At 40.8% G+C, this 18,542-nt stretch overlaps 1 protein-coding gene across 1 annotated transcript in view; it reads left to right on the forward strand.

The window, feature by feature from the left end:
* The window catches only part of COL4A4 (collagen, type IV, alpha 4), a 103,391-nt gene that overhangs the window by 73,554 nt on the left and 11,295 nt on the right, over window positions 1–18,542 (forward strand). Inside the window, exons 31-39 of the mRNA XM_015417825.1 lie at window positions 427–490; window positions 2,169–2,243; window positions 3,873–3,980; window positions 4,591–4,698; window positions 8,488–8,559; window positions 9,555–9,683; window positions 14,888–14,995; window positions 17,305–17,460; window positions 17,554–17,652. Of these exons, the coding sequence (XP_015273311.1) occupies window positions 427–490; window positions 2,169–2,243; window positions 3,873–3,980; window positions 4,591–4,698; window positions 8,488–8,559; window positions 9,555–9,683; window positions 14,888–14,995; window positions 17,305–17,460; window positions 17,554–17,652 (919 nt within the window). The remainder of the gene's footprint in view (window positions 1–426; window positions 491–2,168; window positions 2,244–3,872; window positions 3,981–4,590; window positions 4,699–8,487; window positions 8,560–9,554; window positions 9,684–14,887; window positions 14,996–17,304; window positions 17,461–17,553; window positions 17,653–18,542) is intronic.

Here is an 18,542-nt window from a genome sequence, read left to right on the forward strand (position 1 = left end):
CAAAAGTCAATGAAATGTATCCTTCTCCTGTCACATTTAAGCATTGTTTTCACAGATTGTGCTGCATGAGCAAACATAGAATAAATGTCAATGTAAAAAATTCCAGATATGAAAGGTCAGGTTCTGCTATCTACATCATTCAGTTTCAGGACTTTTTAGCTCCTCAGACTATCCAGTATATTAAACTAAATATATTATTTGTATTAATCTAACTACAATGTATTATTATTATTATTATTATTATTGTTGTTGTTGTTGTTATTATTATTATTATTATTATTTCAGGATTTAGCACATGAAGATTATTAGACTAATGCAATATGCATTTTGTTCACAAGGCTTGGAGACCAAAATATGTTGTTACAGGATGTCCCTATTTTATATAGTATAACTAATGCACACAATTTCTTTTAATAAAATAATCAGGGTGCACAGGGACTACCAGGTATTCTGGGAAAATCAGGACTTGATGGTGCAAAAGGAGCTAAAGGTAATAATGCAGTGACAAAAGATCTAATGGATACATAAAAATATTCTTTTTGGTACATTTTTGGTACATGCATTAGGAAAGATAAGTATATAAACAAGAATAATTTATTGGAAATAAAAGGTTATCATTCTGATCCAAAGCCTCTCAGCCCCCAAGTTCAGCCCAAAAGACATCTCAGGTTGCTGCTGCTGCTGCTGAGTCCTAACAGCTGGAGGAGGAGCAGGCTAAGTAGCAGACTGCTGTCCAGTGCCAGTACCTACTTTAAGCACCTCTGTAAGCAGTTCCCTGACAGCAGCCTCAATGAAGCAGGCCTGGCGAAGCCTCTTCATTGTAGAACCCCACAGGGGTAGAGGAAGACTGCCTTGGGGCAGTGCTCCACACTGGTAGGGGGAAAGATGTAGTCCTCCCCATCCCCTTTGCTTTACTACTCTTCTGCTCAGTCTTCTCCCTGAACCCCACTGCACTTCCCTCCTATTGGTCATCCTGTCCCCCTGATCTACTTCACCAAAGTAAGCTAGCTCCAGGTGGGATCTGGGGATCCCCTGGAATTACAGCTGATCTCCAGACTACAGACATTGATTCCCCTGCAGAAAATGGATGCTTTGGAGGGTGGGCTCCATGGCATTGTATCCCACTGAGGTTCCTGTCCTCCGCAGGCTCCATCCCCAAATCTCCAGGAGTTTCCTAACATGGATCTGGCAACCCTAAGTCCCCCGTCCTCTGCCCGTGGTTTAGGAGGTCCTGGCAGGCCTGCTGCTGCAATAGGCTATACCTGCACACTGGTTCTGAGCACTAACAAACTTGCTGTTGAACTCGACTTATTAACCAGCTGCCCTTGCCTTTTCCTCCCAGTGCTAACCTGCAATTAACTTTTCCCCCAAAACCCACCTGGTTTCAATTATTTTAATGCTCAGGCCAGCCAAATAATTTTTTTAAAAAATTCAACTCTATGTTCCCCTTATTTATTTTTTAAACCATTGACTTATTGTTATTTTGGAAGCCTAACAAAGGCATAATTTTGGGGAGGGGAGGGAAACACTTACTGAATCCTAAACTGAAATTTGTACTGTGTTTTTTTAAATACCTAAATCCTCACCTACACTTAACTACTATTAACACCTAACCAGACAATTCTTTCAGAACAAATTTTCAAAACTAAAAGGAATACCCCAAACCACTGCCTCAGAAAACATAACACAATTTTTAAAACTGTAGAAGAACTGTAAAATCAGAACCAGAATAATGCTGAAAGATAAACGTTTTGAAACAGCAACAACCTGGAAAGTGCCCCCTCCAACATAAATCCTTTAAAAATAAAAATGCGAAGCAGTTGAAAATTCTAGAACAACGAACTTTTGGACAAGCTATGCTGGAGGGCTTGATATGAAAGCAATTTTCAAATGGTGGAGGGTTTGGAGGAACATGGTAGGATCCAGTAGACATTTCCATAGAAGGGGGAGTGGTTTGTGCTGATTCCTCCTCCCACAGTAGGGCTCTGACTGCTTCCTTCATACTGTCCCGGGGGGTCCCCAGTCATCCAGAAGCAGAATTTTGGAGATATTGTGGACTGCAGAAACATGTATATATTTTTGTTAACATAAAGAGAGAAACTTGTTCACCTGTTGGGTATGGTATATATCTTACTTACCAGAGTAATCTCAGTCTTTAACTTGTACAGGTAACAGAGGAGATCCAGCTCCTCACATTGGCCAGCCTGGTAAGAGAGGCCCTCCAGGAAATCGAGGATTGCCAGGTGATAGTGTTTCTGGTTATTATGTACTAAAAACAGGTTGATTAAATGACTCACCTGCTTTTTTTTCTTTATTGGGCTTTCATTTGTTGGCAGATTTTATGAATTACCATCACATATTTATGGCTAACAAACTTTCGAGCCTTAAACTGTTAAGGTATGGCTGGTTCATATTTTATGTGGCAGACATATTCACCACATGAATGCTGGATGTCTTCTGTGCATATCATAAAATATGAAGGGGTTAGAGTTATTTATTTATTTACTCCATTTATTCATTTTGTAATGATTTTATAGTTTCTTAATTGTCAGTAGTTTTTCTATTAATGATTCAAGGTTATGTATAGGATAAATATTTTAAGCCTTTTTTTAAGCCTTTGTTCTTTTGTGCTGTACATGAAAAAGATTCCCAGTTCAGTCCCTCAGTTTTCCAGTATCAGGGCTGGGAAGCAACTATACCAACGGTTGCAGAGAGCATCTGCCTTTCTGAATAAACAGTGCTGGATTAGATGAACCAATGGCTCAACTCAATATATGGCAGCTCCACACCTTCATTTCCCCATACTTTCATGTGTTAACCATATTTGTTTTATGAAGTGGCCATAGGGTCCATGCTACCACCTGATAAAAATGTTACATTGCCCTCCAGCCTGTTTTGGACAGATACCCATCATTGTTATAGGAAAGGAGAACCTTGCAATATGCTTATTCAGGACCACTTACATTACATTTTAACTATATATCTGAGATGGTTTGTATAATGGGAACTTAGGAAGAGGCTCCAAATCCCCAAATGAACTGATCCCAGCGACTTGTGAAACACCTCAACAAGTTTACTTACATTTTATACAACTTGGGCCTAGAGGCCCTAAATGCAACCAATCCAGCAACCATCTTTTTCTCAGACACCAGGAGGCAGATAGTCTCTCATCCAAACATTAACTTTTATCAACCATATTATCCTATGCATGTAGTCTTGACTATGCATCTAAAAGTGTAAAGTATAAATAGCAATGCACATTTGTTTCCTAATAACATATGTTGCATGCATGTATGTTTGGTCACAGTTTCTTGTTGAGTGTTTACTTAGTGGCAAATTTGGGTTTGCTTCTATAGTAACAAAAAGAGATGAAAATAAAGACCAGCAATATCTTTTCATGCATTTCTAAATTACATATTGCTAAGAAGGCATTAGTAATATTGTTACAGCTGTGCTGTAATTATACAGAATGGTCTTCTGCTGAGAATTTGTACAGCTTAGCACTCAGTGGTGAACTACTGTCTGAATTAATCAAATCTGATGAGTGATGGCTAGTGCAAGTTCCTAGAATGTGTCAGATCCATCTGCCTGGATACTGAAAGGAAAATTTTTGCAGCTTTAAATTTGGCCAGAGAAAGAAATAGTTCTATATTTTGGGGGGAGCGTTGGGTTATCAGTTATGATGCTGTTGAACCACAACTAGCATGCATGTCTGTAAGGATATCCTTGGGCTTTGTACCATTCATGGAGGAGGCAATATGTTGATATGTTACTGAAAAGCTGTCTGCTGAGAAACACAGCAAATCTATGTGCATGGAAATATGTTCTACGGGAAATCTTTTATATAATTTTTTTTGTTTTGTTTCTTGAAGGACTCAATGGACTACCAGGTGTTCAAGGAGTACCAGGTGTTCAAGGGGAAACAGGAAGACCAGGATCCAAAGGGTTACCTGGATACCCAGGAACTCCTGGCTTCCCAGGTAAGGAGGAAGTAAAGAAAGAAAATGTTTAAATCTAATATTAGAGATTATCAGCTACAAGGGCTACAGTGGATAAGATTTGGAAACTTATCAGTAATGGAACAATAAAAGAGGAAGAGAAATTAAGGCTGATGTACAGGCTCATATGACCATCTTAGCCCATGCTGATATCTATTGCATCAACCTGTGCTTTGGTAAGGCAGTCATAAGCCTAATGATGGCAAACCTAGGGTTCAAGCTGTATTAGCCTTTGACTGTTACAAACATTTGAAAAATGGTAGTTGCTATGGTATGCCCAAAGCCAGGCTGGTCTGATTGCATTGTTGATTTTATGTTAACTTTTGCAGTCCCCCTCTAGACCTCAACAAAATATATCCATTTTGCTGTGGAGGAGCTGAACAGGTGAGAAGAAAGTAGTAAATGTTGTTTGAGGGGCATATCGAAGGTCCTAGGTTCAGTTCCTGGCATCTCACGTTAAAAGAACAGGTAGTGTAAGATACTGGAGAGCAACTGGCAGTCTGAGTAGACAGTGCTGATCTTGATGGCCCAGTGATCTGATTCAGTATAAGGCAGCTTGATATGATTGGATGCTCATCTTTTCCACCTGTAGGAGCTCAGGGAGCTGCAGGATTGACAGGAACTCCAGGTGACCAAGGTAATCCTGGCCTTTTGGGACCTCCAGGTTTTCCAGGATTACCTGGACCCCCAGGTCGAAAAGGTAAATATTGCAAGTAGTAGAGCTTTTACAAGATGTGACACTAAATGTTGCAATAGTATGGAATGAACAGCAGCGAATATAATTGTAAGCCATAAAATGCTGGGTATTTTAAAAATACACCTTGGGCCTAATCATACTGACACTGAAGTCAGGGATATGTCAATTCCTCTAGGGGTCAAATTTGATCAACTGAAAGAATTTTTAAAACCCTATTCAAAGGAGGAAGTCCAAGATAGATTCTGGATGCAGATTTTATTTTTGGCACCAAGGTATGAGCCTCTAAGCAGGCAAATAAACGGCTTGGAGCAGATCTCTGGAAAAGCAGCATATACATTTTCAATTAATGAATAAATTATAGAATGGGGTACAGCTACTCATGTATTTGCATTAATAGTATGAACTAATGTGGGGCATCAAACTTGGCAGTAGACTTATGAGTCAGCCGCCCCCGTTTTTCTTTTATATATTATCATGTATACACAATTGAGCCAAGTGTCGATCCAAATGTACTATCTTCATAGTGTGCTAGCCTAGACTTTTCCTGCAGGAACATTTAACATGAACTTCAAGAGCTGTGTATCAAAGGTGATTTTATTTATTAATTAAAATTCTTATACCTCACCTTTTCTCTTGACTCAAGGTGCCTGATACAGTTGCTTGGACCATATACCCTGATGCGTTTTTAGTTGGCTTACAGAGTTATGGGAACAGAACACACCTGTGTATTATCCTAAGGGCAGATTCTGTCCTATAAATTTAATGTTGCCAGCCAGAAAAATGTCCTGTCCATTTAATTACAGGCTTAATGGGATGTTATTTAGCAGGTGGTGTTACTTACCTTCGAACCATGAAATACATCAAGGTTTTCCCCTGCATTTTAGGCTCAGAGCACTAACTATGAGATTTCTGTAATGAATGTCAATAAATCAAAAGTAGGTTTGCAACTTACAGATACATACCTGAACAACACCTGAACAGCATACTCAAGATTGCTACAGCACAGACATTGATTGTCTCCAGATTTTGATAATTCAGAGTAAGAAGCAGGGGTCATTTGGGGGGGGACGCGGGGGGACGCCATCCCCCCGGGTGAGGTGCGGGAGGGCGGGGCCTGGAGCTCCCTGCTGGTGCCCGCTGGAGGTCGCCGCCGGCTGTGGGGAGGACACACTTCCGGTGATGTCAGGGGGTGTGGCATATGCTAATGAGTTATGCTAATGAGTCCCCCTAGCTCTTTTTCTAAGAAATGACCCCTGGTAAGAGGTGTTAGTTATCAGAGATTGATAAATAAACAAAACACTGCAAGAGTGCTAATGTTTTAAGCACATTTGTGTCCTTTATAAAGTTTATATCTCCACTACCTGGCATTACAGTTTATGACACACATGGCCTGGTCCAACAAGGTCACATTTATGTTAGATCCGGCCCTCATAACAAATGAGTTTGACCCCCCTGAGCCACTTTGGGTTCCCATTGGGGAGAAAGGAGGGGTAGAAATGAAGTAAACAACAACAACATACTCTGTGCCTCTGTGCCTCATTCAGATGCAAAAGATCTAAAGGATTGGTTTCAGTCCCAAATCACTTTATCCCAACCCTAAACAATTTGCATCAGGGCCATGCAGGAAAAATGAGGGACTTTAACTCTTCAGTCTCAGCTTTGTTTCATTGATTAAAACTAGGGTTGCCAACTGGCCTGGAGAAAAAATATCCCATCCCATTAATAGTGGTTTATGGAGTGGAAATAGGCAGGTGAAACTTTTCATGCCATGGAGATAATATCATCTGGTAAATAACATCGCATTAAGCTTCTGTTAAAAGGGCATGCAATTTTTCTCAAGACCAGTTGGCAGCAATAACCAAAACTGGGCTCTCCACCTTTTTATTAGCATTTTAAAGGTAAAAAGATATTTTTAAGGACATGTTTTTCTCTTTAAAGTATGAAAACCTGTCTGTGGGAGCCTCAGTTAGTAAAACCAACATTCAAGGGTTAAACAATATTTGTATTTGTTTTTAAATTTTTATAAGCCACTTTGTGTCTCATTTATTTAAACATTTAAAAATAAAGCCCCTTCCTTCTCTGCATGACCTTGATACAAACTGGGACTGTGTGAGATGCATTTTACACATAGAGATCTCATGATTTCTGCCATGTCTGTTTTCCCCCAATTAGTTTATTGTGTCTGTGAATGAAAACTTTTGATAGTCAAACGAATGCATTATATTTAGACACTAAACCCCCTGCTTTCTGCTTATTATGCCAACAGTGCTCTTATTTAAACAATTTTTAGATATAAGGTAATGGTATTACAGGGGATGCCTAGCAAACCCACAGCTATTTTAAAATTGGTTTCCCCATATCTATAATTAATGGTCCAGTCCTGAAACCATACTTATTTTAGTTACCCATGAAGTAAATGGTCACATACATTTAAATAAGGTTAGCTTCAGACAGTACTGTGCTGTAAAATATAGCAAATAATGGCTGACTTCCACTGTAGCAAACTCAGCTTATATCTGGCAGTGTAGAGCTGTGACTGTGCTAATTATAGACTTACAAGTGTTGCTGTTGTAATGGATGGTTGGCAAAAGTTAGAAAGCAAAGTAAACAGAACCATCAATCATGGTTAAATAAACCAAAAATCAAGAGAGATATCAGCAACAAATTAGATTCCAAAGATTAATCCTTAATATTTACCGATGTTGGAGTCAGCTGCTGCACACTGGTCATATCTCTTGCCTAACATTTAGCCAAAGAACTGCCGTAAATAGACTTCAATTTTCACAAATATTCCATTTAGCATTCTTCTGGGTCAAAAATGGTGATTATGGTAGTTCTGTGGCTCATATCAGATGGAACAGAGTAATTATGGAAAGAGCCAGTCACTTCTGTCTTTTAGGAATGTCCGCCTCCAGGTGGCACCTGGGGAACCCCCAGAGTGACAATTCATCTCCAGACTACAGAGATCAGTTCCCCTGGAGAAAATGGATGCTTTGGAGGGTAGACTCTATGGTATTGTACCCCACTGAGGTCCCTGTCCTCCCCAGGCTCCATCCCCAAATCTCCATGAGTTTCCCAGCCTAAATCTGGCAACCCTGAGTCCCCCATCCCCTCCCAGAACCTGGGAGCACTACTTTGTGGTGTTTTGACTACTCTGTTCCTTTAATCTGGACCAGTGTTTTAGACTGCCCGAGTCCAGGACTTGCTGTGGGCAGAAACAGGGAGAAAGAAAGTTGTACTCATTGTAACTCCAACAGGGAAGGAACTGGACATATTAAACTGTGCTCCTGTTTGAACCCATTCTGCCTTTTAATTTCGATGCCTCGCATTAAGAACACAACAAAGTTGACATGATCTTAAAGATTCACTTTTTTTTTGCTTAAAGCAACTGCTTTGGCTCTCCTCCCCTAAACTAAAGCTCTTCTACACATTTTAAGAAGTGTCAAGAGAAGTAGAAATAAGATTGTTACTTTTATTTTGGAGTTTGTAGTGAAAGTGTTATTTGACTGAAAGAGAGGCTATAAAATAATAAAAGAACAGAGCAGGAATGTTTTTAAATAATTAAATCTTCTCAATTTTTCATGCCAGGAAATCTGTTGTTAATGTACAAAAGGCAAGAAACTTTTTGGCTTTATTTGCTTCATCTTCCTAAATCTAATTTTTTTACTTTAAAAAAGTCCACATCTGCTAATGATGCAGCATATTTTTCAGCTGCCAGGCGTTTTCAGTAAATGCTCAAATTGCAAAAATGTATTCAGCATTTTGTTTATATTTTGTTGTAATATTTCAAAGGCCCTCCGGGATTGCCTGGAATAGATGGCTTGAATGGACTACGGGGTCAAAAAGGTTTACCAGGACCTCCAGGTAAAAAATGATAAGTGACATACAGACTGCATGTTAAGTGTATTTAGTATGAAAGTCATAAGATCATTATTTGGCTTTATGACAATCATACTATATCTGGAAGCACAATGGTCCAAATTTATTATTCAAATATTTGAAGCTTGGACTCAGCTATAATTAATTACTATTAACTTGATTAGAATGAACCAGATCATGAAATCTTAGTAAGAAAACTGAATTTAAAAATAACTTATATTAAGGACAATAGTTATACAGCTGAAAAACATTGTAATATTTGCTGCATTTCAGACTGGCAAGCTTCTTGCAACCAAACTTATTTATTTTATTAGATTTCTTGACCACCCTTTCCTTCTTGCTCAGGGGAGTTTACAACAAATTAATTCAGTGTGTTTTAAAACCATAAAAATTCAGTATTAAAAACATTCAAGGCATTTAAGCATGCAGAGACATTTTAAAAAACAAGATGGCTGTGCTAGCTTTCAGTCTTTGGGGGGGGGGTGCCAGGCAGATGTAAGGAACCGTTGCTGGCCTCAACCAACGGCCTGATGGAACATCTCTGCCTTACATGCCCTGCAAAGCTTTAATAGGTCAGACGAGGCACAGATGTCATTCGGCAGAGAGTTCCACCAGGCAGGGGTCAGGGTGGAAAAGGCCAGCCAGATATCTTTGGGGCAGGGGACCATCAGAAGATTCTTATCTGCTGATCTTAATGCCCTTCGGAGATCCAGAGAAGCCTGTGTGCATGTGTAAAGCAATTCTTGTATTCCTGAGATGGCTTGTTTGTCCATTTTAACTTGTGGCTACAGCCATTTAAGCTTTTGGGGATGCTGCTCAGGCACACTTAGCCATGTTCAGAGGCTCTTGGGGGGCATTGCCCACAGTATTCCAGACTCACCTGGAAAGGAAGCAATATTGCTTCAGTTGGAATTTCCATTCTGTGCATCTGTCTTTCATTCATATAAAGCTTTACATCATGCAGTTACTTTCCTATAAAGGTTTAAGTGAAATGGGGCCTCCAGGATGCACTGGAGAACCTGGATCAAAAGGCAGTAGAGGAGAACCTGGACTACCAGGAATTTCCCTCCCAGGACCCCCAGGAGACACAGGCTTGTTAGGGCCGCCTGGTAAGTTTTCTTCCAATAACTAATTATCAACTAATTAAATAATTATTTTATTATTAACTAATTTTGCTGCACTATTAAGGAGCAGTATATAGAACACATATGCTTGGGATCAGGGGTCGTTTCGTAGAAAAAAAGCTAGGGGAACTCATTAGCATAACTCATTAGCATATGCCACACCCCCTGACATCACCAGAAGTGTGTCATAAGGCCACACCCCCTGACATTTTATTTATTTATTTAACATTCAGCTTCTATACCGCTCAGACCCGGAGGTCTCAGAGCGGTTTACAGTTGTGCTGCAAGCGCAGATTGCTCCTAATTCTATGGCCACATTTTTCAAGGGGTGGGGCTGCCTACCAGCACCCGGGTGGGTTCGCTGTTCATGGCCACACACCCCGCCCCCAACGGTCCCGGCCGCCGGCCGCCGCTGGCCTTGCAGCGCCACTGTCGAGCCCCATGAGGGGCCCGGCGGTGAACCTGCAAGGCCGGCGGGAGTGCAAGGAAGCCCCGCGAAGGCCCTCCCTGGCCCCAGGCAGGCAGGGGTGGAGAGAGGCAGGGAGGAAGCAACTTACCCTCCCTCTTCTCCTGCCTCCTCCTGGCTGAATGAGGGCCGGAAGCGGGGCGGCCGGAAGCAACAACAAGATATTCTCTTGATTTTTTCACTGCAGTTTTCCAGACACTTCACACTAGCTTACAGTGTTACTGAGTTCAGTTTCCATTGCATATTTGAGTGTAGAAACTCAACTGTGGTTCAAATTCTCTTCTAAGTTTTCAAGTGCACTTTGAGCCAAGACAAGTAAACATTCCCCTGGTTCTTAGCATTTCTGTAAACATGATCCAACCAACTTGTCCTTTTCTGGACTGTGTTTCCTTCTGTATTTAACACTAAATTTTATTGACAAGTCATAGCAAGTACATAGCAAGTACTAGGAGGACTGAATACAGATCATGTTCAAATGTTCACTGTAAATGTAAAGTTGAGTATGAATTTATCTGGAAGTAATTGTCATAAACCTCAACTGCAGAAGCTACAGTAGGGGGGTTACATATTAGGATAAGCCTCCTAGTTATACTAACAAACTGAACAATGAAATAAGTAAATTGTGGAATTTCATCCCTTGTACATTCTAACAAAAGGAAGATAGGCTTCAGTTATACTCACTATATTATCTTCTCTCAAGGCACAGCTTTGACTGAATGGCCTACAGAATACCTTGTGAAATGTTTCTACATTATGACCTAAGAATCTGAAAAATTCTAAAAAGATGAAGACTTTGAGATTCTCCAGATCTATGGTACCAATCTAGAATCTGGTTATTCATTCATAATGAGATCAATATTAGATCAATACATTTCATCACTAGTTAGCTAACAGCAGGATCTCATTATATTATATTTGAGTGTATGTTTCATATAATATTGGAGAGTGGTGGATGTCTGTTGTATGATGGTATTGTCAAATAATACCAATAATTTAATAACTTCTGGTTTTCATCATTACTTTTTATTTAACATTGACACAGCATTTTTTAAAAATAAGTGTTATTGAATTTTCATAAGGAACAGGGTAAATTTTCATAAAGAATAACATCCTAAGTAAACTTGTAGAGTACAACACTTTTGTGACATAGCTGTCATATTTTCAAGATAAAACATTCATTTTTTCTTTTCACACAACTATAAGTTTGAACATACATTTTTAAACATGACGTAGTCAAGAAATTGCAGCAAGAAAATAATCTTCATATCGCCAGAAACCATTGGCTCCATGTAAGGATTCAGCTTATGCAGACCCTTAAATTTTGATTTAACATTCATTATGTCAAACCATTTAACCATGATGCGGATGTATTCAGCAGTGCCATGGGCATTCGGTAAGTCAATTTTTTTACTGGCGACCTTTAAACCTTCTGCCACAGGTGAGTTGAAAACCTGCAATGCAAGCTTTACACTCTGCCTTTCTAAGTTTGTTGGGCACAAAGCCTTCAATGTAAGCGGATATGCAAACCTAGCAATAGAGGTGCTCTCAAATTCATACATCTTTATCAATGTTGAAAACGACGCAATAAGCTCTTTAGTTTCACCACTGCCTGGAAATGCAGGGTAAAACATGTCTTTTGTACTGTTCTTCTGATTGAGCCAATTATTTCGCACAGATTTAATAATATGAACAGGATCGATGATATAAAATAAAGGGCGTTCTGGTGTCACTGGATGCCTATAAACTATTCTGACCTGTTTGTCCGCGGAAAACAATGACATGGCACTTCTGTTAATTGAATTATTGTCTGACGCGATGCCGCACAGATTTAATAATATGAACAGGATCGATGATATAAAATAAAGGGCGTTCTGGTGTCACTGGATGCCTATAAACTATTCTGACCTGTTTGTCCGCGGAAAACAATGACATGGCACTTCTGTTAATTGAATTATTGTCTGACGCGATGCAGAAAACCTTGTAACCAATACACTCCAGCCCTTTGATTATGGAAACCAGGATACTGTGCAATGAAGTGGCAGAAGTGGCACTTCTGTCTGCCATAAGACATCACTGGTTTGGAAGTGAGTAATACATACCTGTAAGGCAAAAGCGGTCCAATATGACTAAACCTGAGTAATTCTGCAATGTATCTAACAACAGTCCCTTAGAGACAAGGAGTGTAAACAACCAGAGAGGAGCTTATAAAACCTCAACCTCTCCTACCTTTCAAACAGTAATGAGTGACCCAGTCCATGTAATACGTTTTACTGGCTTCTTTGACATTGCAACCTTTATTCCTTTTAAGGATTATTTACATGCGCTCCTGCACTGACATCTGATTTAGTCGCTGCATTTAAGTGCATTAACACATAGGTATTGATGTGCTGTTATTGTTTTTGAGGGAGTGTTGTGGCAATGTTCCCTCTAAGCTGTGGAGACCTGTGAGCAAAAATTCTATTTTGTGAGCTCCTGGCATTAAGGTAGTGAGTGAGTGATTTGGCTACTGCATACATTACTTTGCTTCATTCCTGAGCTAAGAGAAAAATGTGTGAGCTGTAGGCTAAAAAACTGTGAGGTAGCTCACACTAACTCAGCTTAGAGGGAACACTGGTTGTGAGACAGGAAATTTAAATCCACAATTGCATACAAAAGGTACTGTACAGTTTATGAGGGTCAGAGCATGATTTTCAAAATTACAAAAAGTTTACAACCATGCGTGAAATTGCGTCTGCCTACCAAAATATACATTATACATTTCTACTTATAGAAAACAGTTTGTATGCAACACATTGACATGATAATATTTTACTAACCCATGATGATTGTGATGGAATAAAGTTATCACGATGGATGGCAGAAATCCATCTCTGTTTCAGAAGAGCATCTGATGGAAACTTGAAAACATTCACTATGTGATCCTGATTATAATTGCCCTTACATTCAGGAACACAACAACAAAAAGGCATATTTACTCCACAAATGAAGGAAAGAAAATATTTGGAATTCTTCTCTAAAGGTTGTTTGCAGAGTATTAAAGAGGAAGAGTCAACAGCCAACACTAGTCTCCCCTAACTGAAATCTTTCTGCTGCACCAACTGAATTCAAACTGCCCGCTTAACCACACATCACCACTAGAGGACTGTTATGACTACTCTCGTCGCCATGTTGGTGACGTCAGAGCCTGGTGTTCAGGCTTTCCAATACAGAGGGTGGTGGCCCTGGCCCCCCGTACCTCACCCGGGGGAACTGCGATCCCCCGCGATCCCCCCGAAATGACCTCTGCTTGGGATTTCTTTGTACAATTAACAGACAGCAGTTGTTTCATGTGGCTGTGTCTTTAATTGCGAAGGTTGTTATTGCTAGCAGTACGCAAGAATGCACCTCTTTGTAAACATCAGTAAGGAACACACTGACTTATGAAATTAATTCTGAATATTGGGAAATCTTACATTACAGCAGATTTCATGGAAGAAATTAAAGTTTCTTCCTCATCAGGAGGCATCCTCAGAATGGGGACTTTGCCCATCTTGTCCCAGAGGGAGGGTTCCTTCCTCATTCCTCCAGGGAAGAGCCTGTGTCAATTGTATATCTTCTTTCCATGCAAGTAAGCAGGACTGCCTGATAGTTCCTCAAACCCACAAGACTTTTCTTCCAGAGGCTTCTGTTGGCTCACCCATTCCTCCAGTTGGTTTAGGTAATTAGGCTAAGGAAGTACACGAGCTCTATGATCAGAAGCAAGTTCGAACACATTGTGGGCCCCATGGCAGCTGGGAACCTGCCAAGAATTGCAGAGAGGCAGGTCTAATAGAACAACTTGTGAGATAATTCCCCCCAGCTTGAATATGCAAATAATGGCAGCTGTCACATTCTGACTTCATTCCAAAGCACTGCAAGGTGTAAGTCACTGGAAGTAAAAAGCTGTCCATGTCAGAATCTTACCCCAGCAAGACGCTCCCTACTCAGCAACAGAGAAATAGCAAAGAGTTGTGAGATCCAGTTCCCTTGTAGATCAGGCGTCATCCCTACCCTCCACTGTACTTAGATTCAGTATCCCTCCCAAATTCATCTCCTGATTATTTTAACAGGACATCTAAGCTGAGGACAGCACAAAAAATGCAAGTTATACTACCACAAGTGGGAACCTGCAAGGCTTTGCGGGAGGCATCTCATTCCCCCTCCCACATGGTTTCCTTTCTTTTTCCTGAAAGCCCCATATTTCCTCCCCTTCCCCCCCTGCTTCCTTATCACCTTCTAGAGTTGCCAACCTCCAGGTAGGCCCTGGAAACAGGGTTGCCAGGTCCCCATGTCACTCCAGCAGGGGGATTTGGGAGTGTTCTGGAAGTGGGCGAGGACATTGCATGACATCCCCGATGTGATGATATCACCTGGAAGTGATGTTATCGTGTCGGGCACACTCTGGCATTTGGGCAAACTCTATTGGTTTTTTCGCCTTCAGACCATAGAGGTTGCCCAAATACCAGAGTGTCCCCACACAATGTCCCTGACATGATGATGCCACTTCCAGGTGATGTCATCATGTTGGGGATGTCACATGTCATGTGGCAGTCACAGTGCACACACTGCCTAGGGAAGAATTGCATTTTAGGTCACAGAAACATAACCTGGAATATGCAAAACATTGAGTAATGACAGGCATAAACAGTATTAAACATATTTATATCCACTCTGAAATATAAAATGATCATCTTGCTTCTTACAGGCAAGTCGGGGGCTCCTGGGCCTTCAGGACCTATTGGACAGCCATGTGGAGACGCACCACCTGGGCCTCCGGGTGATCAAGGCCCTGCTGGTTTGAATGGCATCAGAGGTACTGATTTTCTATAAAAATCTTTAATCAGACAGATCACTAACTTAGGCTCAGGACTAAACTAAATCGAATATTACCTACCTGTGCCTGGATCTCATGTCTGTTGATATACCAGGAAAGGGAACTGGGGGTGTTGTTGGGCTAGGACTGCAGTAACCGTAGGTGGAATGCAGTTTAACAAAGGGAAAACATTGCCTTCAGGGCTGCTGAGGGTTTGGTTTGCCGCCACTGCTACTGGAAAGAAAACATTGTTCAAATTGGAATATCGGTTCTACTTTGATAAAACTCTACAGCGAAACGAGGCTGCCTGTAGCTAGCATGCTCTTAAGAGACTCCTTTTGGGAACCATCTGCATGAGATCATTTATTGTATTAAGGATTGCTATATATGGGCTCTCACTGAATGATCTTGATATTATGTACATTTATATTATGTACATTCTGCAAAACATTATGAGATTCTATTAGTTCCCCTGTTCAATTTCTTGTTCATATAGTTCATTGGTTATTGGTGATATAATTCAACAAGAAAAACTGTCCAAGCAATTTGGGATTGAAATATCTTTATTATATCATGATTTTTATAAACCTGTTCTGCATGGTATTTCTTTCATTCCCTAGCTTAGAGATCTGACAAGATCAGGCTATACCACTCTGCTTTCCCTCCTTGCACACATATCCCATACAGAAACAATTAGTATGAATAGAAATGTAAAGAGATGGAAGAACGGGTCAGGGACCCCAGATGTCTTGTCTAGTTATACTCTGTCAGTGATTCGGTTCCCATAGCGCTCACCAGTGCTAGATACAGGAGTTTTACCTCTTTATCAGCCATTTGCATCCACATAGGCACTAAAAGGAAGTCCAGTGTAAAAGACCCAAGCATACACTCCATACTTGATGGATTAGAGCTGGGGTGTCACCGGCCCATCCAGGGCTCTTACACAGCCCACGAGCAACTAGTGCATGGGAGGGAACAGGAGACTGCTTGGGAGGAGTGGGGGGAGCCACTCTGTGGCTTCAGCATGGTGGAACAACCTCATCTGCAGCAGTCAAGCAGTGTGGAAAAGTCTGCTCAGTGCTGCACAGCTGGCTCTCCAGTCCAACCGTATGGATTTTCCTTTGCACCCCCCTCCCAGCCCATGGGGACTTGCAGTGAGGATACACCAACTCAGAGCTTACCAGCTACTGTCCTTTATACAATTTGTATCTCCGGTACCTGGCATTACATTTTGTGGCACACACGGCTCAGCCGGACAAAGTGACATTTATGTCAGATCCCGCCCTTGTAACAAATGACTTAGACACCTCTGGATTAGAGTGATTGAGGATATGATTAGGAAGAGGAGACCTTTGGATAGGTAATTTGGTTTTTTCAGTAGCTTGACATGCTTATTTTTTAGCTTTGTGTGAGAAGTTACGACTGTTAACCTTACCTAATAATGATGATTCAAAGAAGCGTTATTTGGGGTGGCTTCAGCCAAGATAAGTAAATATGTGTAAATGTCATCAAGTTGCAGCCGACTTATGTCGACCCCATAGGGTTTTCAATGCAAGAGACGTTTAGAGGTGGTTTGCCATTGCCTGCCTCTGCATAGTAATCCTGGCCTTCCTTGGTGGTCTCCCATCCAAATATACCAGGGCTGACTCTGGTTGGCTTCCAAGATCGAGCCAGCCTGGGCCATCCGGGTCAGGGCAAGGTAAGTGTATAGCAATCACATGCTTCTCTTCCACTACTGATTTGCATTCATTTCTAACATTCTAGTTTTTTTTTAGTGTGTGTGTACACAAATGTGTAATTCCATGAACAAACATCAGAAATACAATTTGACCTCTGTGACAATAGAAAACCTACACCACCAACTAATATAACAGTGTCTAAAAAAAAAAACTTTACGAAAGCACACCACCTTCCCCAGAATTTGTCAGGAGGCAGATCAATTATGAATGGCATTACTTTTTTGAGCCATATCAAAATATGTCTGGAGGTTTTCCCCTTGTGCATGATTCTGCAGAAGAATCTTTTCACCTGTTGAGTTCAAGAACAATTTGATGCACTTATGAGGCCTACGAGTGAAATCCGCAAACCAAAGATGGGGGTAGAATGACTGGACTAATTTCCCCCACTGCTACAAACTAGTGCTTAGCATTGTCAAAACTGATAGCTCCAAACAGATGTTTGCTTTCGCTCAGAGGCTTCCTAAGCCAGTGGTCCCAGTCCAAGAGCCAGTTTGGTGTAGTGGTTAAGAGCGGCAGACTCTAATCTGGAGAACCGGGTTCGATTCCCACAGTATCTAATTTTTGTTTCAGGTCTTCCTGGAGAAACTGGACCGCGAGGAAAGACTATTTTTGTTAAAGGAGATCCAGGTGACTGTGGAAACCCTGGCCTACCTGGGGTTCCTGGTATACCTGGAAATCCAGGAAATAAAGGAGTTCAAGGAAAGCAAGGAAGTATTGGTTCAAAAGGTATGGTTTAAAACATGGCAGATTCAAGCAACAAAATGTTCTTAACGTTTATGGTAGGATGGTGTTGATTCAAATTTATTCTCATTTGTTAAGGTCCAGTGGGGAACCCAGGACCGCAGGGGCTTCCTGGTGCCCATGGAGAGCCTGGTGATCAAGGATTTCAAGGATCAACTGGACCTTTGGGTCCCAAAGGTATTTCTTGATCAATTTGACACTACTTTGTATGCAGTAGCCTTTCTGAGTGCATGTATTCATATTACAATTCCCAGAATATAGATTACTGTATAATATTCACAGTAGCTTTATGAGGCTATCATGAGAGATGGATAAGTAAGCTGTACAGATCTGCATAAATGTAACTGGCACTTAACGTGAACATGCTAAGCAAGATGGGGTGAGACAGATCAGTTCAACCTCGAGGTGACCATTGCATGGATCACTGAAGCCAGATCATTGTGTTTGAGGGAGGGAACCAGCTGCCGGATCAGCCGAAGGTGGTAAAAGGCTGCCTTGGCAGTGGCTGCTACCTGGGCCTCCATTGTTAAGCATATGTTGACCTAGTATTTCCTCATCTTGCATGTATATTTTATTGACTAGATATTAAATACTTCATAAAGAGATCAGGAATAGATGTAGTATGACAATGAGAAACCTGAACAGTATTCTGAAGAAAACTGCAGCAAATTGTCTGTTGTGAATTGCTTGTTTCTGGTATTAGCATTTGCTTATTTTTCTCATTTAACTGATGTGCTAATTTCTAGTGAAGGCATGCTTAACTGTTTGGCACGCTAAGATTTTATATGGTTTTTACTCTAGCATTTTGTAACTGAGCTCTCTGCCTTGATAAGCATAGTACAAAGTAAGTAAGAACAGTAAAAAACTAAAGTGCATTGAAACCTATGCAAAACTATACTGGGAAATTAGATGACTATGTAGGCAATGAGGTTTTTCCATGTCATTCGCTTATTGGAGATGGATGATCATGTGCTTTGTAACAATCACATTAGGATGAAAAATAATTCCACATGCAAGCTCTTACAGTTCCCCTTGCATTCTTGTTCTAATCTGTATGCATGATGCTT

This window comes from Gekko japonicus, unplaced genomic scaffold (genome assembly GCF_001447785.1).
Source record: "Gekko japonicus isolate JY-2015 unplaced genomic scaffold, Gekko_japonicus_V1.1 scaffold302, whole genome shotgun sequence".
In the NCBI taxonomy this organism is placed as follows: Eukaryota; Metazoa; Chordata; class Lepidosauria; order Squamata; family Gekkonidae; genus Gekko; species Gekko japonicus.